The 23,370-nt window shown below is 37.7% G+C and overlaps 1 protein-coding gene across 9 annotated transcripts in view; it reads left to right on the top strand.

Moving 5' to 3' along the window:
• The window catches only part of FOXP1 (forkhead box P1), a 361,699-nt gene that overhangs the window by 285,237 nt on the left and 53,092 nt on the right, over window positions 1-23,370 (top strand). For all 9 annotated transcript variants that reach the window (XM_039851676.1, XM_039851681.1, XM_039851680.1 and 6 more), the window contains one exon: window positions 1,845-2,049. In XM_039851676.1, the coding sequence (XP_039707610.1) occupies window positions 1,845-2,049 (205 nt within the window). The remainder of the gene's footprint in view (window positions 1-1,844; window positions 2,050-23,370) is intronic.

Below are 23,370 nucleotides of genomic sequence, written 5' to 3' on the forward strand. Positions count from 1 at the left end.
TAATTTGCCTCCAAGGTTTAATTTCAAGGGACAAGTAATAATTGAATATGCTTAATAACTAAATGCTCATTTGGGACAAAATTCATCAAAATATAATTGGCATTTGATTTTTATGAAGGAAGAGGAAAACCGACTTGGCTGTCGAGGATGCATTCTAAGAATATCTGACCACTTAATGTATCATTTGAAACCTCTTTGATAATATATATTAATTGCAAATACTTGAGCATTTGAACATTTTCGTGGAGAACCGTTAGGAAAGACCAACTGTTTTTGTTAACGCTCCTCTCAGAAAGGCGGAGAAGGTTATTGGTCTGCTGTGCAATAATTTACTCCTCTTTGATATGCAAACGATCCACGGTGAATATAAAAAAATCCTATCAGACTCATTTCACAGTTCTTAACCACTCGGATTCTCTGGAGTCCATCGCCTCATTAGACCAGTGCTCTCCAATGCTAGCATAATTAAAATCTTTAACAGTTTAGCAAAGTAAAGATGTTTGGCTGATCACGTTGAGATGATTATCTATCCATTGTATTCTAAATGACAAAAATAAATTAAATTTAGACCTTGGCATTTTTTATTATGTGTTTCAAATGAATATAATGCACACAGCCTTCTTTTTTAATTTGATACCTTAGATTTGGTAAGAAACATGCCTGTTTCAGTTGCTGCTATATACTCAGAAAATGACAGGCTTTCTAGGACAGCTATGTTACAGTTGATTGAAACAATGAACTGCAATCCAGACGTCCAGGTCTAATGTAGAATTGCCTTATGATGTACAGGGTTCATGATTTCTTTCAGGTGTCCTTTCAGAGGAAACTGTGGCTGTTGTTCGTTGTCATTTCAAATATTTTTCTGTGCATGTATGCACTGGAATATGTGTTGAGATAGAATTTGGAAATCCTGGGCTGTAGAGGCATGTCACCAGAATAAAGGCTATGAGGCCACAGTAGTAAGATCGACATACTGATTATATCTCTTCTTGGGAAAAATACAGTTTAACACTTATTCCTTAAGACCCATGTCCATTTTGGCCTCCTTAAAAACGAAGAGAACTTTATTACTCCAACTTTATTTTGCATTTTCATTTTACTCTGCAATGGTTCATTAGCATTGCTGTAAGAAATGACAGTAATAATAGTGTTACTTGTATAAAAAGTTACTCAGTTTTTCAGTAGACACATCCATCAATTAAGCATGTGGTACTGGAAACCAAAATTAATGAGGAAGATAGGTGTGTTAATGAAATAATCATAGTATAATCAATTTGACTGTTAAAAGTTGAAAAGCATTTCAGGAAGACGATATGAATTCATAATTTATGTCTAAAAGTGATTAATAAAAACTATATTTAATAACAAAGCTATTTGTCATCATTTAAGACTTAAGCACAAAAATTATTCATTTTGTGATTCATGTTGTCATAATAATATAGTTGAACAAATTTATTTTGAGCCCTTCTTTGTGTCTAAAAATATGATAACATCTATCTACCTTTTTTTTTTTTCTTTCCCCCCTCCCCCCCAAAAAAATCTAGAAACAACAGTTTGGATGGAGGCATAATGTCTTTGCAAAGTAGCTGTGTTTTGATTTCTTTTCATGGGTGTCTTTTATGTATGATGAGGGCACTTCACCTCGGCTGCTCAGGGGGAAGACATGCTTGTTACTACCGTATTTGCTTTAGTTGGGAGGGGAAAAAACTACACATACCAAAAAAAAAAAAACAAAAAAAACCCCTAATACTAGGCTTTGTTTACTGACTCTTTGATTTAATTACTGTTTGAAGAGGACGGAATTAGCTGTTAATTGATTTAATTATCCAATTTGTTTGTTTCAGGCATGATTCCAACAGAACTGCAGCAGCTCTGGAAAGAAGTGACAAGTGCTCATACTGCAGAAGAAACCACAGGCAACAATCACAGCAGTTTGGATCTGACCACGACATGTGTCTCTTCCTCTGCCCCTTCCAAGACCTCCTTAATAATGAACCCGCATGCCTCTACTAATGGACAGCTTTCAGTCCACACCCCCAAAAGGGAAAGGTAGGAATGAGCCACCGAGCTGTGTCCAAACTGTCTTTAACATGGAGGGGAATGGGTGGCCAGGCCTCGCCATATCTCTGTGCTCCCTAATTGGATCCGTGTGACTTGAATGTGCATATAATTACTTAAGAATGTATTCAGTATTGTTTCGGTGTGAAGCGTCTAATTATTTTCACCTTTTCAACATGAAATTAGCACTTATCTCAATCTAACCTAAACTTAGGAACCCAGGCAGTGTCTTTTAGTTTCTCTTTGGGTGGGTTGGATTTCAAGCCTTCCTGGCTTACCCTTTCTGCCAAGTGCTCACTCCGTACGAGCTGATTTCCTTGGCTCTAAATGCCTTCTAAGGGAATAGCAGTGTCTGCTGTGGGCGATTTTGATTCATAGTTTGAGAAAAAATAAAACTTATACTACTCTGCACTGCCCTCCTTGATGGCAGGGAGCCCATCTTTGCATCATTGTGTCCCCAAAGCACATGGCCTTTTTAATAGTAAACCTTCAGAAAGGTTTGAAGAGTAGAGAGACGGAAGGGATTCATGCATGTACACACACAAGCATACACAGTGCACTTTCTCTTGATCATGGACTACGTTGTAGCATTGTCTCAGTTGTCGTATTCCTGTTTGGAAGTTAAGACTTTATCTTTTTAAATTGCCCTGAGATTCACTTGGATGTTAGTTAAAGCTAAAGTTGTTTTAGAGATCTACAATATGCCATGTGAGCCTACAGTTATAAGAAAATGAAATCGTTAATCCATGTTATTGTATCTTAGCACCCAGAAACATTAATACTACTGTCGATGCTTTCCAAAAGTAGAATATATGTACAATGTTCTTAAAAGTAAAAACTTTTTCACTTTACTATTTTTAAATCGTTCCCGTATATTTGATAGTGCAGAGAGCTTCCACAGACAGACGAAACCTTAAAAGTAATATGTGATAGTCTTGTCATTTCCATCGGGAAAAACAAATCTTATATTTCATTCTAAATAAAAGTGACTTGGTGAAAGTTTCTTAATTATGTTTTTCACTTAAGCAATTGCAAGTATAATTTCATATACTTCTTGAAATATCGAACATTAGGAAGCCCACTGGTTAAATTAGATTTGTATCTTTATGCCCGCAACGTTTTATCCATTTAGACTTTAGTAATCACAGAAAACATCTGAATATTTGTGTGTGTGTGTATCACATTCAAGCATAAAACTCATGAGAGACTCCCAGAAATGAAGTTTATAAATGTTTTAACCAAAACTTAGAACTTTCTTTTTAAGATTAGTTTGGAGTTTCCGTTTTAAACTTACTGGTTTAGAAGAGCTTGAAGAATAGAATGATGGACAGTAAGAATCAGTTTGGAACCATCAGGCCAAATGTAGCTTCCTTTGTTTCCAGTTAAGATAGATTGGTGTGTCTGGAAGTCAGTCTCAGCTCTTGCTTTATAATGTCTTACAATGTCTTTGCAATTTAAAAAAAAATACTAAACCTTAGATCGCTTTAAAGGTTCTAGGTTGTTGTCCTTTGCTATACTTGCTTTTGGTGTCCTCAGGTTGATGCTGTCCATTTACTGCAAAGTGATTGAATTACATCTTTATCCATAGGCAGAGCAGGAGGCCCATATACTGAAAAATGCCGACTGATGCACTTAAGGTATTTGTTGCAATCTTGTCGGACGTTGTGGAGCCTGCACAGATTTCCTGTGACACAGAAACTCTTCTTGTTTAGATGCACTATGCTCGGTTTCATTCTAAAAGGTTACATATCTGCAGTCAGGTGATAGATTAGCAGTGAGGCAAGTGGGAGAAGAATAGCCCTTTTCATGTATTAAAGCGCATTTGAAAGCAAATGGATCTAAGAGACAGCCTAAATCCAGGAGAATGAATTTATTTGATTTTTTTTTTTTTGGTGTGGTCCTTATTTGCACAAAAGTTGAGCATAATCTTCATTATACTACATGCCAAAATTAGAATATGGATCAGAAAAGAATCTAGGTTTTACCGAGCCTTAATCTGGATTCAAAAACAGGCTGAATTTTCCAACTGTACATGCGATGAAGAAACAGCTACGAAATTATATGCCACTATTTCATCTCTCGGATCTCAGGTTATATTACCTGGTAGGTTCCTAGATGTGACTGGATTAAAAGAAAATTCTGGTTAGCACATTTTAACTGAATGTAGCAAATAAGACAAATGAGCACCTTAGGTTGAAGATAATTCAATAGTTATAAACTAAAAAATCAATCATTGTGTTCATATAGGTACTTATAACGAATGTTATGCGGTTTTACCTTCTAATGGTTAATTTTAAAATTGTGTGTGCTAGCCTGTTTGAATAGTGGAAAATGATCAAAAAAGCTATCACTGCAGAAATATGTTCTCACTTATACCCTGAGTTGTCGTTTGTCTTAGGAGTCCTTTAGAAAAGGTTCATCCCGTGCTCACCAATGCGTTTGTGAAATGTCTATCTTTCCAAGCTCTCCCTTGCTTTCAGTGTAATATTCTTTTTCCCTCCATTTTCCTGGAGCAGTATCTGGACAAGCAAGAGCCCCTGCCACACTGAATGATAATCTAGCCCCTCAAGCTCTAATCTTAGGTTAAGAATTCTTTTTGAAAGGATTTAGGAGTGAAAATTTGTTGAAAAAGGCAGTATTGTCAGAGTTTTTGTTTTTAAAGCAGTGAGGTGTCTAATAATCTCACCTGGGCTGCATGTTTCCCTGCCTTTTGGGAAACCCCTCTCCCTGCTCTTACCCCCATGCAGTTTGCGGGCTTCTGTGAGCAGCCGCTGCAGCGCCAGCTCTGGGGTTTGGTGAGTTGCAATCTGTTAAGGAGATAAATAATGCGCTTGGCAGGACACTCCTACTTTCCTCTTTAATTTGTCTTACACAAGGAAAATTATAATTAAATCATTCAGGGTAAACCCTTGAGTGTAGAGAAGGGAAAAAACACACTTTTATAAAGATTGCCAATAGAAACCCACTTCCCTTTTGCGCAGGGTACGCACATTTATCAGTATTCAGCACTATTACGGGAGGAGCGGCCCATGATTTGTGAGGCGATAACCAACGCTCAAATCAAGGCTTGTTAAGAGCCTGTCCCTGTGCAATCACGGACATTCAGCATCATTAGAATTCAGTACTGGCGCTGAGCTTCATGCTTTGATTCTCTTCCAACAATTTAATAATGTTTATTGTGCTGATTATATATAAATTCATTGGCATACCTTGGTTGACAGTGCCTGAGAGAAGCGTGTTGGGGAGGAATTTCAGAAGCTGAAGGGAGCTGAAAGAGGAAGCAGGTACATTCACACCTCTACTGTCATTTTATTCCACAGGACCAGGGAGTCATGACTTCTTAGGTAAATAGACAAAACTCAGACCTGGTATACTAGCAAACATAAAGATATTATCTTGGTGGGGTTTTTTTTGGTGTTTTTTTTGTTTTTTTGTTTTTAGCTTATCTGACTCTCTTGCTTTAGGAAATTCTAAGTTTTGGTGTGGGTAAATAAAATCAATGGAATGCAAATGAAACATTTATTAAAATGCTAAATTTATTAAAGCCCTTTGAGCTTCTTGGATCAAAGCAGCTATGTAAATACAAATAGTAATTACTATTTAAATAATTGCTTGAATTAAAGTACGAAATATCACATTATGTCATGGTGCACTAGGGAAAGGAAGGGAGCTCACATTCAATCAGTTCTTTCTCTAGCCTTCGGGAGTGATGTCTCATTCTGTCCACATGACCTCTGGAAAGCAGTAGGGATTACTATACCCATTTTACAGATGAGGAAATTAAGTAACAGAGATTAAATAACTGACCTAGGGCCACAGAACTGGTTAGTGGCATATCCAAGATCCAAATTCAAGTCTCTCTTTCAGTTTATAAAACAGCATTTAAAGTCTCCATTTAAATTAGAAGTGAATACAGTCATGCACCCATAATGACGTTTCGGTCAACGCCGGACTGAATATAGGACAGCGGCCCCATAAAATTTTAATGGAGCTGAAGAACTGTCACCTAGTGACATCTTAATATCATAGCACAACACATTGCTCACTTGTTTGTGGTGATGCTGGTGTAAACAAGCCTGAGCTGCCAGCTGTACAAAAATGTAGCACATACAATCAGATATAGTACATAATACGTGATAACAAAGGACTGCATTACTGGTTTATGTATTTACTATACTTTTCATCACCAATTTAAAATGTATTCTTTCCACTCACTAAAGAAAAAAAGTTTGCGGTAAAATATTAGGCCGCGTTACACCGCAGCATCCTCACATATCTCATGCTTACCATGCCTCTTGATTGCATCATTTTCTCTGTGCTTGATTTAATCTCGTGTTGTTTTGTACAGGAACATGCTGTACGGGCTTGTAGCCCAGAAGCAATAGGCTACGTGTACCATAGAGCCTAGGTGTGTAGTAGGCTATATACCATCTAGGTTTGTATATGTACACTCTGTGATGTTCGTACAGTGAAGAAATGGCTTAACGATGTGTTTCTCAGAATGGATCCCTGTCGTTAGGCATCACATGACTACTTAATTATGATCAATTAAAGTCAATGTTCCTAAAAGAAATTTTAGATTTAATTTAAATTCAATTCAACAACGTGTGTATTCACTTAACCTACTGTGTGCATGCACATCCGCACATTTAAAGGAAAATAGTGGTTTCCTCTTTTAGCTTGAATACAGATATTTACTAGGCCTTTTATGAAGGGAGGAGTTGGGGAGAATTTGCAAAAATATAAATCATTTACGGTCTGAAACAGCATATAAAAAACAATGAACCCCATGCAGGATTTTCACACAGGCAAATGCAAAACAAGCCTCTCTGTCTTTTAAAAGTATCCTCACTTTCCTTCCTGCCTTATAAATCTTGTGTTTCCTCGTCGAATACATCATTTGGTCTTTATTCCACTAGAACGATTTCTTTTTCTTCTGATCCTTCCCAGATTTTTGCTTTCAGTTCAACCACCATTAGTAGATGTTTTATAACTTGAGTATTTCTCAGATTCATAGCTCTTCTAAATATTTGTTCAAAGACTTCCTTAAGCATTCGGTAAAGAGGTTTCTTTAATCTCTAGAAAGATCACAGTCATGCTGCCTTTTCTTTCTTTGGGGTTTTCATGTTCTCAGAATCAGGTGACCCATATTGGGTGTCTTCTCTCGAGGTCTAACCTGCCTTCTGCCCAGTCACACGTTTCTTCCTTCGTTTTCATTCTCATTTGTTGACGCAGCCCAGTGGATTCCAGTTGCTTGCATTTTCTGCACTCCACCATTGGCAGCTATTTTCAAATAACCCTAGAAGGTTTTTGCTTGGCTAGTGTACTTTCAGACATTTTCACTCAATACGCAGTCTCTCTTTTTTATTTGTGGCCTTTTGACGTATTGCCATGTATTTGACTATATAACAATAACATTTGTGTTTATCAGGTCCCACTGTTTTCAGAAGGCAGCGAACTCTGAAACGTGGACAGGCATGGTGTTTTCTTTCTTTCTTTAAATTCTGTGTTGATGAATTAATAGTGATGCTTTGGGTTTATTTGTTAAAATTCTAGAAGGTTTCAGAACTGTCCCAGTTTCACAAGCCTGTAAACTTTTGCACATTTTCATATTCATATTTAGGACCTATTGAGCCAGAAATTTAAGCAGTAAGCTCTAGCTCCTATTACTCCGAGTAGCTCTTTCTCATTTCAACTTTTTTTTGGATTTGTTTTGGAAAATCAGATGATTTCTTTTGTAATTTTTTTTTTATTCGAAGTACTGAACACACTGGTTACCACAAATTTTTCTTTCCCATTCGAGCATTTTGGAGAACCTGCAGTCAAATTGTCTTCAAAATTAGTACTGCTACTTCCTGCCAATATGCGTTGAGGCAATTGATCTATAACAGAGGCCAGCAAATTATGGCCTAACAGCCATATCTGGCTTACTGCTCATTTTATAAATAAAGTTTTATTGGAACAGAAATGCTCATTCATTTATACACTGTCTATGGCTGCTTTCATATTGTCGTGGAACTCAGAATGATTTCATAACCTGCAGAAGCCACGTAGCTAGTTGGAGACAAGGCCAGGACTGGAACCGAGATCTCCTTTACTATCAAGTCCTTGCAGTGACTGCCATTTGCCAGGTGGTTCCCAGGTGGTCTGCTCATCAGAACCACTGTGGCTCCACCCTGGCTATAGGATTACAGTTTCCAGTGGGTAAAGCTCAGAGATTGGGACCAGGCCATCAACTTCAATGGTGATAGCCCGGGGACAGACCTATCTGTTTAGCCATTGTTTGGGAGAAGCCCCAACAGATTGTCTGCTGCAGGTTCTTCTATGCTGCCTCTTCTTTTTATAGAGAGGTAGGTCGGGTGACTAGCAATGGAGCACATAAAGAGCAGGCTGGGCATGTCTTGTCAGCTGCTGTAGAGCAGGGATCCCCAACCCCAGGACCATGGGCTGGTACCTGTCTGTAGCCTGTTAGAAACCGGGTCGCACAGCAGATGAGTGGCATATGTGCGAGCGAAGCTTCATCTGTATTTGCAGCCACTCCTCAGCACTAGCATCACCGCCTCAGCTCCACCTTAGATCATCAGACATTAGAGTCTAATGGGAACACTGGTCCCTGGTGCCCAAAAGTTACCTCTGTTATAGAGGACTGGAAAGAGAAGTAGGTGTGGCCGATTGCAAAGGCCTAAAATACTGGTGCTTCTTTCTGCTCCAGAGCAGATGCTTGGTAGAGTCACCTGTCCCTCATCTGTCTGCATAGAAAGTAGCCTGTTTGGGGCAAAAACGTTCCTCATGTCATAAATAAGCACCTGGGAGCTTTTTGACAATTTATACCCCAGATGTGCTGCTGGGTATTTGGCAACCATCGTGCTTTGAAGAGCTATGATGTGTTTTTCTTGTTGCCTACAACCAATTGCTTCTAGGTCTTAGAAGTAGGAAGAAAGGTTCTTTTGGGGCAGTGGAACCTGGTGCCTTATCACCTTCTGTCATTCACACATGCAGTGAGGCCAAAGGGGGAAAAAACTTTAAAATGTTGACTTGCCATGAGGGATATGTTTACGAATGTTCTTAACTGTTCACTTGGCGAGGTGATTAAAAGAAAAAAAAAAATAAAAACAACAACTCAGCCATTATTCTCCAAGAGCTGTTGTGTCTTATCTCAAAGTACGTTTTACTATAACATACCATCATTAGACTCTATGAAATCTTTTTTCACTTTATTGTATTTAAATGATAAATGCTTTCCAATAAATGACATCATTGGTCTGGAGAGTCATAGTCTTAAGTTTCTCTTAAACCCAGTCGATTTTAATTTTTTTCTTGGTATATTGTATAACATGAACTTCGACGATGGCCCATTTCGTGTCTAACGTGCATATTTCCCAAAACATTTGAACCCCCGGTTTCTCACATTATGTAGAGTAGACATTCTTTTCTGATGAGTTGTTGCTGCTGATAGATTTTTTTCTGCCAGATCCCTTTGTTGGTACTCAACCAATTTACAGGTGTTTACACTGATGTGGAAGGGCCTGTGCTTTCTGAATGTTTATTCTACACCAAGGCTGTGAAGGAAAGCATGTGGTAGAGGAATAGTTAGGACTAGTCTTTGGGAACTCTGATAGCGTTGTTCCTTGTGCTGGGATTTTCTCTTTGTACCTGTAAAAGAGTTATTGAAATGCATACTTTGCCACATGGATTAAAGGAATAAAAATTTTTCTTTGCCGGATATTGGATCCATCCAAAAGTGGAAAGGGTCTACAAAAGCCATGTGGCATGGCAAAGTCCTAGTATTACTCTGTTCTCACTTAAATGACAAGGAGTCCCATGTTCTTAATCCAATAAGGGGGGCAGATAGGCGACCTCTGCAAGAGGCTTAACTGGAAGTCATGTTCTTTCTAAAGACTTGCAAGGATGCCTTTTCCACTGGCGTTACCCTGTAGCCTGGCTCTCTCTCTGCAGCTATTTCTGAAAAGCCTCCGGTCTGTTGACTGGCTCACTGGGGTAATGCAAATGAGTGTGTTACATATGTACAGCAGTCCTAAAGTTCTTTATTCCACTCGCTTTTGTAATCAGTCAGGGCCTACATATATTATAAAGTATATTCTCCTCATTAAAACAATAGTGGAAGCTCACAAAGGGAAATTGTTAATATGTGTTCCAGCTTGTCATTTCTGTCTGTGTGAATAAAGAAGATAACCGTTCCTTTGGGAAACTATTTCGGGAATTGAACAACAGATATGCTAGCCAGAGAATTCTCTTAACTGTAATTTTCCTTTTCGCATGTACTCAAAAATAACATCCCGATGGGCTCCTCAGTGCCTCTGCACATAGAGAGCACAATTGCCACAGCCCAGGTGGTAGTAATATGGGACAGTCCCCCGGGCACATGTTGCCAAGAGTTGTACAGCTTGTTCAGTGTCTTCATCCATATGGCAGTCTGTCCCATTCACAGAAAGGCTTTGGGGCTGTGCCTGGTGGGTACTCGGGTCAGTGTAGTGTGAAGAGAAGGCTTCCACTCACAGTAACCTCATGGTACAGTTTTATGGTAGATCTGAGTTACAACATGCACATACACCACACACACTCACCTGAGAAATTTCAGAACAGCCTTTCTGGTTTCCTTTTCTCCCGCTTTATTTTTAGAAGAAAATGGTTAAGTCAGGAGGGTATAATTCAGGTGCATGAAATATACCTGGTTTATAGAAAGTCTTTTCAAAAAAAAAACACATACACACCCCACCTTTCTGGGTGGTGGTTAATGAGTTAACTCAGTTTAAGGATGGCATGCCTGTACTAGAATTCTTCTGCAAACTCTGTGGCCTTTGTTCTCTTTTTTTTCGCATTTTCAATTGTGAAAACTATTTTCAAGGTACAGTTTGGATTGTTGGGCTAGTTTTTTGTTTTTGTTTGTTTTGTTAAGTCTTAAATTTAAAAAAAAAAAAAGGAAAGGAAAAAGGAAAAGAAAATCATTATCAGCCTCAAATCTGACAGTAAAACATTCCCTGGAGTTATTAGAACTGAAAAAGGAGAATCAAGAAAACAGAGGTTTCCCAGGAAGCAAGGTGAAAAAAAGGGACATTTTAAAAGGCACTTTGGAAAATTTACCAGAAAGCAAAGAGTTCTTCATTTATACACCCCAATTTTTTTTTTTTTTTTTTGCTTTTGTGTAACTATTTGTATTCTTGTTTGGTAAACAAACAGACCCCATAGCAACTGCAGCTGATGATATTTATACTACCTGTAAGACTTCCCTAAATAAATAGACACACTCTTATGACCTTCAGATTTCATTCCTTTTATAGTCTTCAAAGAAATCAGTCTAATGGCAAGTTGAGTTCTTCCTTCTTTCCTTCTTTTCTTCCTTTCTTTTTTTCTTTATCTTTTAAAATTTTTTATCTTTGAAAAATAGTTTACATCTTGGCTGTGAATGCTGAGTGTAAAGGTACGTTATGGCAGAAGGAAAGAAAAATTTGAAGTGTTTGTGTAAATGATTTGGTCTTTGGTTCCAAGAGGAGCCTTTTTAGCCATCCAGTGGGATTTCAGGTTGTAAACACAAAAGGCTAAAATTCCACAAAAGTATTGCTATAGACCTTAGAATTAGACAGGCATCTATGGCTGTGTCTCTACTTTTTATGTCTTAAATATTAATGGAAATATTCTGGTGCATATGAGTCCCTATATTCAACTTAAATTTTTCCATGAGTCATGTTTATGACAAGAACAAAATGTCTCGTGTTAAAGATCAGTGTGAGTAATAAATGGCAGTTTAATTACAATTTTGACACCAAGAACTGGAATAATCCAGTGGTATTTGAAAAATTATAGGATTGTGCAAACAGAACTAAAAAGAAACGTATGGATAAATTGGAAGTTGACCAGAGTTCAACAAAAATGTGTACCTAAGAGGGACAGAAGTCACTGGACAGTACTAACGTGTATCCATTCATTCCACAAAACTTAACAAGCTCCATCCATGCTCCAAGTGCCCTAGGCTCTGGGTGATACAACCATGAGCTTGACAAAGTCTGTCCTCATGAAGCTGACGTTGCAGAGGAGAAATAGAGCAAACAGGTAATTATATAATAAAAATACAGATAGAATCAACTTCTGGAAAAAAAAAAGTAAAGCAGGGAAGAGCGGGGCTAAGATTACTATTTGGATAAATCGGTTGGTCTGACAAAAACTTTCTGAGGAAGTCGCTCTCTGGACAGATGTAAAGAAGTGAAGGAAGAGCCTTCAGGCAGAGGGCACAGCAAAAGCAAAGGCCCTGAGGCAGGGGCAAAGGAGAACATGTTTTGCTCTATCATGGCCCATACCTTCTTTAATGAAGGTGTGGCTGTGTTCTTCAGTAGTTATGAGGGTGGACTCTGAAGCCGGACTGCCTGCATTCCAGTACAGGCTACCCACATAAATTACTTAATCTTGCTGTGCCTCAGTTTTCCATCTGCGAAATGGTTATGATACGAGGCCTTGCCACAAAGATTAACTGTGAAGTTACACGAATTAATACACGTTATAGTCTCTGGCACGTAGTAAGTACTCAAATAGTAACGATTATCGTTAATTATTAAGTAACTCATTCAAACCACATATATTGATCATTTGTTATATACTAATCATATAGGTTCTGGGAATTAAAAGGTTGACTACAACATAGTTCTTCCCCTTTAGGACCTCACAGCCTAATTAGAGAGGCAAACATGGAAACAGACACTGGCAACATTGTCTAATAAATACAGTGATAGGAATATATACAAAATGTGATACAGTGTATGATTTGTTTCAAATGAGCACTAGTAGCATATTGTAGTATATGTATTTCCACCCGCACATATGTATCAGGTAAGATTTTTTTTTTTTTTTTTTTTTAACACAATGGGCTCTATGAAGGAAAGGTTCCATGTCTGTCGGTTGTTACATCCCGATCATTTAGCACAGCCAGTCCAGCATGCAGGAGGTGCTAAATTTCATTGCAGAGACTAGATGAAATGTTTAGAAGGTGAACTAATGAGATATTAAAGATCAAAAACCCATTAAGAGTATTTATGTATTTGCTACTCTTTGGCCACCAATGCTGTAGGAATACTGGTTAGCCTTCGTTGATACTTATACTCTGAAAAAGAGAAATTTTGGGTTTCTAGTAAGAGTTAATTCTCAACCTTTAGCTTGCATCAGAATCATCTTGGAGGGCTGGCTAAACTACAAATTGCTAAACCCCAGTTGTAGTCTTTCTGATACAGTAAGTTGGGATGGGGCCTAAGAATTTGTACCTCAGACAGGTTCCCAGGGAGCACATTTTGAGAACTGCTCTAGAACATCCCAACTGCTGTACTTACACTATGGCATTCTTCCCCTTCCATTATTCAAAGTGACAGAAAAGCGATCTGGATAACTGTTATTTACTATTCTTAGGGAATCTGTGTCCCAGTGCCAAAACTCATCATTTCAAAGAGAAAAATCTTAAGACTATGACCCAATATAAACTATTTTATGGAGCAAAATTCCTTTTTAAAAAAATCCTTATAATGACTTTTAAATCTTTTGTAAGCACTCTAGTTTTATCTTTCTAATTTCTTTTATGCCTGAAAATGCTTTTTATGCTTCAGTTATCGGCCTGCTCTCATTCTATTCCTTGTAGCAGTTGAGCTGCTACTGATACTTAAATGCTCAGATCAGATATTACAGCATTTCATGTTCCACCCATCTGTTGAATTCTCTCTCTTCCCCCCAGCTGGAGAATTGGGCAAAACTCTTCCAGAGGGGAGAGAACTTAGTCACAGTCTATGCCAGTGACCTCCAAAGGTATTTGATTATTCATTTGCCTCATCATTATTAAAAATTTTGAATGTGTACCCCCTACTAAGTGTACTTCTCATTAATTATACACATGTCTGATGCTTTACCTATGTTATAGAAATTAGAGGCTTGGGGGTAACACATCTATATTCATACACACATGTAGGTATGTATAAAGTTCTAATATTACCTTAAAACATGCATACCGAAAGTTTAATATTCTCTTACCACCCACCCATGGGTCTTCTTATGAATCACAGTTTAGAGACACTGGCCTAGGATCCTAGCACCATGCTTATCACAAATCAGGTGTTTATTTAAACCTGCCGAATTAAAGGTAGAGAAGAATCATACAACTTAAACCAGCGAACATTGATGACGCATCCTGTACTACAGAAAAATAAAAAGTAATTACATAAAATGGGGAGTAATTCTAAGGAAATGTAATGCACGTGCCTAATGGTTTTGAGCCAGTTTGTATCTTTAGCTTGCTTGTTCTTTCATCTAATGCTTTCTCATTTGGTCCTCATACTTCAGTTGTATGATTCTTCTAGTTCTAGAGTATAATTGTGCTGATGTCCATAGAGTATTAGAGGGAGGGATCAAATAGGAAGAATTAGTATTGGAACTTCTACTTATGCTCTTTGATTTGCCGGACATATGGGTGTATTGGTTTTCTAACGTATGGGCAGGGTTCCACATAGACCTTGTGACTCACCAGTGCAAACACACTTGCGTTGACATAATGAGAATGCCTGCCTACTGGTGTTAATAATTTTTAGCTTAGTGGCTCCTCTTCTGTATTGACACATTTGCGCACAACCACTCTTGGGAAAGCGTTCTCTTTTCTTAAGGAGATCCCAGTGTTAATGCTGCCAGTGGCAAACTCTCACTTAGATAGATACTCAGGATAACCCTTATTGGCGTCGGAAACAATAGCTGGACCTCTGCCTCTTCTTGGTCTTTTATTTATTCCTTCACTCAGCACCATGCAAACACAGGCATTCTGCCTTTGTCATCTGCTCTGTTTGTGATTGACTAATTGGAATGCATCACATGGCTTCAGATACTCGAGCTCTCATTGACTCCATTGTCCTGCCGTGCCCCATATACTCCTAGCACCTGGGCACCAAGATGGCATGTTTTGCCCAGGGTAGCTGAAAAGGGAGGTGGGACTGATTGGAGATGTGGATTGTGAAAAAGTAACTTGCCGAACTTATTGCCTATCATGGCCCCCAACCTCAGGTTCTTAACCGTTGGTAAAGCAGCCAATTTATTAGTCACCACAACAACCTACACATGAGATGTTCCTAGATCCTGAATGATAAACTCTAGTCCTAGAAACATGGGATGTACTGCACTCTGCTGTTGTGGCATTTGTGGATCATTGTCCCATAAGTTGAGGATGACTCCGAGACTCTTCCTTCCCCATTGAAAATTCAAATCGAAGTGTGTCTTCAGAGACCTGCCACTGGATCGTTATCAACCCAGGAAGCGAATCCAGCCATACCCTGGATGTCCTGTAAGAATACTTCTTGAGCTTTTGGTTTTCAAAACTTCAGTCATTCGAATATGTGCCCCATTGTCATGAAATTGCCATACTTCTAACATTACTGTTTATATTACTTTCTTAAAATCGAGTTATTTTTTAATTTAGATGTAATGAGCCTTGATCCTAAGAAGTGGTATTTGTGAATTCAGAGATTGCAGATGCTAGATATATTTTTGTCTAATACAAATTAAAATAAATCTGCCAGTCTTTAAAAATACTCTTGCTCCACCTGCCATTGTGCAGGCCACCATTGAGTTAGTGCATATCACATATTGGGATATTTTGGTAGAATTTCCTTTTTGCTGAGGAGAGGTTACCATGATTGAATTTGGAACCATGCTAACTGGATTGGAACCCTGCTTTCATGGTATACCCCGGTTTCCTAGAAAAGCCCAAATCGATCACTTTCTTCCTAAAAAGTTTCAAGACTCTGCTTATTTACCCGTGCCCTCCACTTCCAGGTTCAGGATCACCACCCAGGCTTAGAGGATGCCTAAGGCAGACCTAGAGTTGGGGAACTGTTATGGTTTGAGTTGTTGTCAGGCCCACTGATTCAGCAGTATATAGGCCAGGATATTCTTGGTCAGTGAAATATCTGGCAAACATTATTCATTGACCAGTCACTCAACAGATTTGTGATAATGTAAAATTGGTGTTTGTTAAACAGAAACAGGAAATGACCTTTTCCCTGTGCTAACTTCCTTCAGTCTTACCTGTTTTGTTATATTTTTTTAAAAAGCAGCCTTGCGTGTAACTCCTGAATAACTTAGAGCCAACAAGCATTTTTGTGAATTTGCAGCTATTGCTTGGTTTGGTTGCCTAGTACCACTCTTTCCCATATTTATCCATCTCCATCTTGCTTTTCAACCCACAAGAGCACCTCGCCAGTGTTTCTTCAAGCGCAGTCCTTTTTAGATCAGATATAGAACAGAGAATTCTCAAGATCCGTAGTACTCAAGTCGTGGTCCAGAACCCAACACCATCAGCATCAGCCAAGAGCTTGAGGAATATGCACGGTCTTGGGCCCTACCCCAGAACTACTGAATCAGAATCTGCACGGTAAAAAGATATCCAGGTGATTTATATCCATGATAAAATTTGAGAAGTTCTCCTCTAGGAATAGCAAGGGAAAAAGGAAGACGGTGTGTTCTTAATCGTTTAGGCCCAGTCAGCAATCTTTAAGTCATTCTCCTGCTCTGTTCAATGTTTGCCATATCTGCATATACCTATTACTACCTTTTACTTATTATTTTCCTCAAAATTAACCTAATAGGTTTCATAAAAGGTTACCACTGAAAAATCGCAAATCTGTTATAGTCAAATTTTTTTTCAGTATACACGTGAATATGAAACCACAGAAGGGAGAGTATTTATAAGCACTCCACTTTAGTGGGCCATGCCTTGGGGGCGGGGGGGGCGGTGGGCATTGCAAAAAGATGACCCTTTCTTTCTCTCAGGGTAATTTGTAATTTGAGAAAAAATGAACCCTGGACATAAATGGTTAATAGCTTATATTTCAGATGTAAAGTTAGTTAAGGTAGCCCTCCCATCTCCAGGCACAATCGTGAGAGCAGATGATATAACAGTAATCGCTATCATTGTTTAAAAGCACAAATCTGGCGCTTAATAGACTAATTCACGGTCACTCCAATCACAAGTTTTACTCATGAATATCATATCACAAGGGAATGTGAAATCCTTTAATTAAACATGATTTGAAAAGCAGCAGAAAATTGAGATGATGAGCGTTCCGGGGAAGGAGAGTCAAGGATTCCCTGCATGAGAGTGGAAAATAGAGAAGCATGTGTGTGCCAGTTTGTAGAGAACTCCATCATTCATTACTCTAGGCTGGGCCCTTTAATAGACTTTAATAAGACATCCTTTTTTTTTTCTGTTAAGATTGTGGAGCTGATTGCCAAGTCACTTTAAGAAAAAATGATTAATAAACATGTAAGATAGCATATTTCTATAATGAGTGAAAAGAAAAAATTAAGGGAGTATGTGAGAAATGAGATATCTAAGTGGTCTCTTAACTCTCTTCAATGTGAAATAAGCCCGTTTGCTTCTCCAAGTGTTTTCAGTGAAAGTTAAAGGGGAAAGGTCATATTTACAAAGTTACCAGAAAAAAAGATGCAGTGCTTTCATCACTTCCTCTGTCCCCACATATCATTTGTGCTTTTGTGGGCAGGCATGAAACCCCTTTCCCCCTGATACTACAGGATAACACATGAAGACACTTGACCTGTCATTTTAGTTTCTACAAGAGACTGGGATTTGAGGCCGATTTTGAGGCTGTATACAATCATATGAAAGATTCAGAAGAATAAAAACGAAAATAGAAAATCATGCTAAGTATTTAAGTAATCTCTTTTGCTATTGTGAATCAGCATTGATCTTCTTTATAAGGTAAACTGTGATCAAGTCATAAGGCCACCTAGCCTGGAGTTTGGTATATTCAAGTTGACCTATTTCACATCAGTTAGTTCTTGAAATTTTCATATAGAAAATCTGGTCTGACTATTTATCATATATCAATTTTATCACTAGAACTCAAATTCATACTCCCATGTTTAACCCTAAGAAGTGCCTGATAGGATACTTGAAATTTCGTTGGAAGTAGGATATGGCAACAAAGTAGAAGGCTGGGAAGTAAAAAGTGAAGAGAGAGAAATGGAAAAAGTGGGATCATTTTTGTGTAAGTCATTAAAGAATTAAGCAAAGGAAAGGAGAAGTCTTAAAATAATAGTGGTTTCCACTGACACTATTACGATCACAGATTAATGTATAGGCACTTTCGTAAGTAGTCCTGAAACTTCATTAAGAGAACACCTTTCTGGAAAGCCGAGGTATCTGGAGGAGTTTCATGTTTTGGTGGGGGTTGAGCACCCCCTTCCCAACCAGCCAAAGTCCTAGGCTGTGGCAGATCTGAGAGGGGAAGGTTCTGTAGCTGTGACAGTGATGTGGGGTGAACATAAAGAAGCATGTACACATGGATTTGAGACCAAAGAATTGGACAGAAGGCAGACAGACAAGGAGAGACGAGCCATAGGGAGGCACAGAGGTGGTTTGTCAGCAGACTAGTCCTCATCATCAGTATCCTGGGTGCCTGTCTCAGGGTCAGCATTCCATTAACATTGGTCGGCTGGATGATAGGCCAAATGGTGGGAAAGAGGAACATGGCCAGTGAGGAAGGGGGAGGGAAGCAGAACTGCTTCTAATTCAAAAGGGGTGACAAAGGGGATTAGTTGTACTTTTTGGTGTATATATTTTCAGGGTATGGGGAATGGTTTAGAAAGGCACAGCTCCCTGCTCCACAGTAGTGGTAAGGACTCTGTTACTCCTTACTGGAAGGTGTAGACCTCATTCATTCTTTCAACTTGCTCCTTCTTCATCCCCCTCCCCCATTATCTGCATAATCTTAATAGAAGATTAGTAGAGGTTTTGCCTCCGCCAGGAGCAACATAGGCCATCTTGTGCGATTCCCTTCAGTTTTCAGATGCAGAAGTGGAGGGGAGGGTAGTTAAATGACTTGCAAGGGTCCTGGTTATTAGCACAGCTGTGATGAGAAGTGAGGTCTTCATTCACTGGGCTCTCTCCCCTCCCCTTAGAGAAATAGTACTGATGCTCAATAAAATGTTAAATTACACCCCATTTATGTGTTAAGCAAAGGGAACCACAGAACATATTTAGAAAAGATTTTTGGGCACACAAAGGCTCAACAGTATTAGGAAACACAGTTGCCCCCAGGCCCTGGTCATTCAAAAAGTTTAGGTGCTAAGTTTTAATTTTTTATGTAATATACATCTCTGTCTCCCATCAGACTTTAAAAGTTATTTTATAATTTAATGTAACATCAAAAGTTACGTTATAATGTATTCTTCTGAGAACACAAGCAATATTTTAGGGAAAAAATATCTAACAAAAATGAAGTACAAAAATACTACAAACCTTATGTTTATATTCATTTTGTTTTTGACAAAGGTGCTAAGACGATTTATTTGGATAGAATAATCTTTGTAATCAATTGGTGCTGGGACAGCATACAAAAGAATAAAGTTGGACGCTATCCTCACACCATCTACAAAATTGACTCAAAATGGGTCATAGATCCAAATGTGAGAACTAAAGCTGTTAGAAGAAAACATTAGAATAAATCTTCATGATCTTGGATTAGTCAATAGTTTCTTAGATGTCACATCAAAAGCATAGTGAACCAAAGAAAAAAATAGATAAATTGGACTTCATCAAAATTTAAAACTTTTTTGCTTCAAAGCACAGCATCAAGAAACTGAAAAGGCAATCCACAAAATGGGAGTATTTGCAGATAATATATCTGATAAGGGACTTGCATACAGAATGTTTAAAAAAAAACCCTTGCAGCACAATAGTAAAAAGACGAATAACCCAATATTAAATTGGGCAAAGGATTGAATAAACATTTCTCTAGGGAGGATGTACAGATGGTCAAGAAGTACATGAAAATATGTCAACATCATTAATTATTAAGGAAATACAAATCACAAGCACAAAAAGGCACCACTTTGCATCACTTTGGAAAATAGTCTGACCATTCCTCAAAATGTTAACTGTGGCATTACCACATGACTCAACAATTCTACTTTTAGATGTATACCCAAAAGAATTGAAAACAAACAAGTACATGAACATGCATTTTCATATTGGCACTAATCACAATAGCCAAAATATGGAAACAGCTCAAATGTTCATCAGTCGATGAATGGGTAAAAGATGTTACATACATACAATGGAATAGTATTCAGCCATAAAAAGGAAATGAACTGCTGATACTTGCTACACAGTATGGATGAACCTCCATACTATTATGCTAAGCAGAAGAAGCCAGACACAAAAGACCACATACTGTATGATTCCATTTATAGGAAATGTCCAGAATAGGCAAATCTCTAGAAATGGAGAGTAGATTAGTGGTCGTTAAGGGCTGGGGATTGGGAAGAATAACTGCTGATGGGTATAGGATTTATTTTTGGTTTGATAAAAATGCTCTAAAGTTAGATTGTGTTGATGGTTATACAACTTAGTGAATATGTTCAAAACCACTGAATTATACACTTTGAATCATATGGTATATGAATATCTCAAAAAATTTATAAAAGAAAAACATATTCCACAATTTTGAGTGACTGGAAAATGACCAACAGTCTTCCATAACTTAATTTGTCAAATAACATGCCAGTGAAATAAAATACAATTTTTAATTTGGGTCATTTTTTTCCTGGGGGTTTGAGGAGAGGAGCTGTAAACCCTAATCAATACAGATGTAGCCTTTTGTTACAGATGAATTTGACATTTAGAAAGGAAGAAAACAGATTAGTTTGGAAAAGGGAAAAAATGGAGGGAGACTTAGAAGACCAGCATGAGAACCTGGGTCAGGGCACAACAGGAAAAGCTAGGTGGCTTCAGGGGAAAGAATAGTTTAAATTGGCAGGGAATGTCTTGGGGTATAGCAGATTGCTTATTCTTTTCCTCTCCTTCAAAGATTATTCTCTTGGTTGCCACAAGGAAACCTAGCTTACAGGATAAATAGTGTGAGGGCCATGGAAGACTACAGACGGAAAACGAGAAGTTGTTCTTAGTTTTAGCAGATGAATTTAATAATGCTAGTTTTGAGTTTTTGTTAATTAGTGAACCTAGGAAGGTAATAGTGAATAGTAATCATTAAAGAACCATAATCATTACACAAAATTTTCTCAGAGGCTAAAGTCAGTGTTAAAGTTAAGTCTCTGGCTGGTGTACTTTGATAAGAAAAGAATAAATAGAAAAAGGTTTTAAATAAATGTCAAAAATGACATTACATCATATTGAAAATATACTGTATTTAGTATCATATAATGTCAGGAATATTATTACATATTTGTGTGTAATTATACTTTTCATGGCAAGTTTGTTCTTTCTAATCTGAAATGTTATCACTATTACGTTAGAAACATTTAATTTTTACATATCAAGGATTATCAAGAGAAATTTAAATCAACTGGTTTTTCTCGATATTCAGAATAAAATTAATAGAGAGTATCAGAATGCCATTTTCTCAAGTGTATTGGCATCATTCTGATCTTTATCTTCAAAAATAATAATAATAAAAACGATCTTTACCTTCAAGAATGAAAAAAATGTGGATATACAGTTGAATGTATAGAAATTAAACAGAATAAAGTAATTATTTATTGTCTGTTCATTCATGTATCTTTCTAACATTTATTGAGCTCATGTTTTGTGTGAGGTAGTGAATATGTGGAAATGAATTAGATGTGATCCCTCTCCCTAGGAATTTTCAACCTGGAAGTTTATAATAAGAAACAGTTTATTAAACAATTGACTGTAAATTTTAAAAAGTTTAATTTGGAGGCAAACATGTTTAAATCCTTTCAAAACCCAAAACATCTTTATTTATCACTGATGGGACAGCTTTCCAGAAGTCATAACTTCTCACATTGAACAATTGATTTAAATGATTAGGCTCACAGGCTTTATTCGACCATCAGATGCTCACATTGTCATTTTGCCACCATGTTTCATTCTGTAAATGTAGTTCTAATTAATTCAAGTTAAAAACATACTTTCCCTCATTTTTAAATTTCCCTTCTTGTCCCTTTTGGCAAGTCCCAAAAGGCAGTCAGAATATAAATGTTTGTTCCACTTTTCTGATGAAACAGAAAAGCTCCCATTCAGAAGTACAGCTGGTGGTGTCTGATGGCGCTTCAAACAGAATGACGGAAAGGCCAGAAGTGAGACTCAGCCACACATGCAGTGAGTGTACAGTCATTGCTATGCCACTGTCAGAGCAAACTGCAGTCTAAAAATCGAGACCTGCATAGCGCTTGATTTTCCCATGTCTGTATATGCATGTGTTTATGTGAAAAATTAACAGTTGCATCAGCAAAAAATTTATATAATGCACAAAATAAAAACTTCAAGGAAACAAAAAACGATATGGTGAAAATTCAGTTTCCCCACCGCCCTGACTCCCAGAACCCCTCCCTAGAGGCAACAATTATTACAGTATTTTTTATTTTTTTCCAGAGATGTTCTTTGAGGGTACTACTGCCAACTCTATTTCTTTTGCTTCCAGTGCCAAGCACTTTATTTCAGACAATTGGATATTTAAAAGTATCCAGTTATATATTAAAAATGAAAGGCAAGTGACAGTAGTATGAATATATGTTTCCATTTTTGTCAAATAGTAATACATTTGAAGAAAAATGTACCAGAATGTTAGCAGTGTTATCTAGGGTGGGTTATTAGGAGTGCAGCGGGGGTGGGGTAGAGTGGGGAGTAGACTTTCTTCAGTAGTCTCAGTGTTATGTGAACTTAATAAGAGCATATAATCTTTTTATAATGAAAATATGGTTTTAATGTAGAGGCACATTTCAAGAGGTCTTCTGAGTGTGTAACTATGTATGTGTGTGTGAGGACTTGACTTTCTAGACTTCAGGTGTCACTGGTTGTCCTTCTGAGGCCTTAAGTCAATTGTCATCTCTCCTTACTTAGAAATAAGGATACCAAGTTGAATTAAAATAAATTATTGGAGCAGAGTAGTTTTTATTCAGACCATTGAGCCCTCACAGATATGTTAACCAAAAAACAAGGAGGTGAGGAGCAAGTGGCAAATGTCATGTTAAATCATGTACATTTTATTTCTAGTCATAAATTCCTCTAGTGAATGCATATTTCCTTTCATGCTACAGTTTTCAGAACACTCGGCTTAACTCAGAAAGCACAGGATAACTATTTGCTGTTTTTAGCTATTGGCATACCTCATTCTATTTTGCTTCATTGTGCTTCATAGATAATATTTTATTTAATTTTTTACAAATTGAAAGTGCGTGGCAACCCTGCCACAAAAGATTATGACTGCTGAAGGCTCAGATAATAGTTAGCATTTTTTAGCAATAAAGTATTTTTTATTTAAGGTAAGTACATTGGTT

Source organism: Pteropus medius, unplaced genomic scaffold (genome assembly GCF_902729225.1).
Source record: "Pteropus medius unplaced genomic scaffold, Ma_sr-lr_union100, whole genome shotgun sequence".
Classification (NCBI taxonomy): Eukaryota; Metazoa; Chordata; class Mammalia; order Chiroptera; family Pteropodidae; genus Pteropus; species Pteropus medius.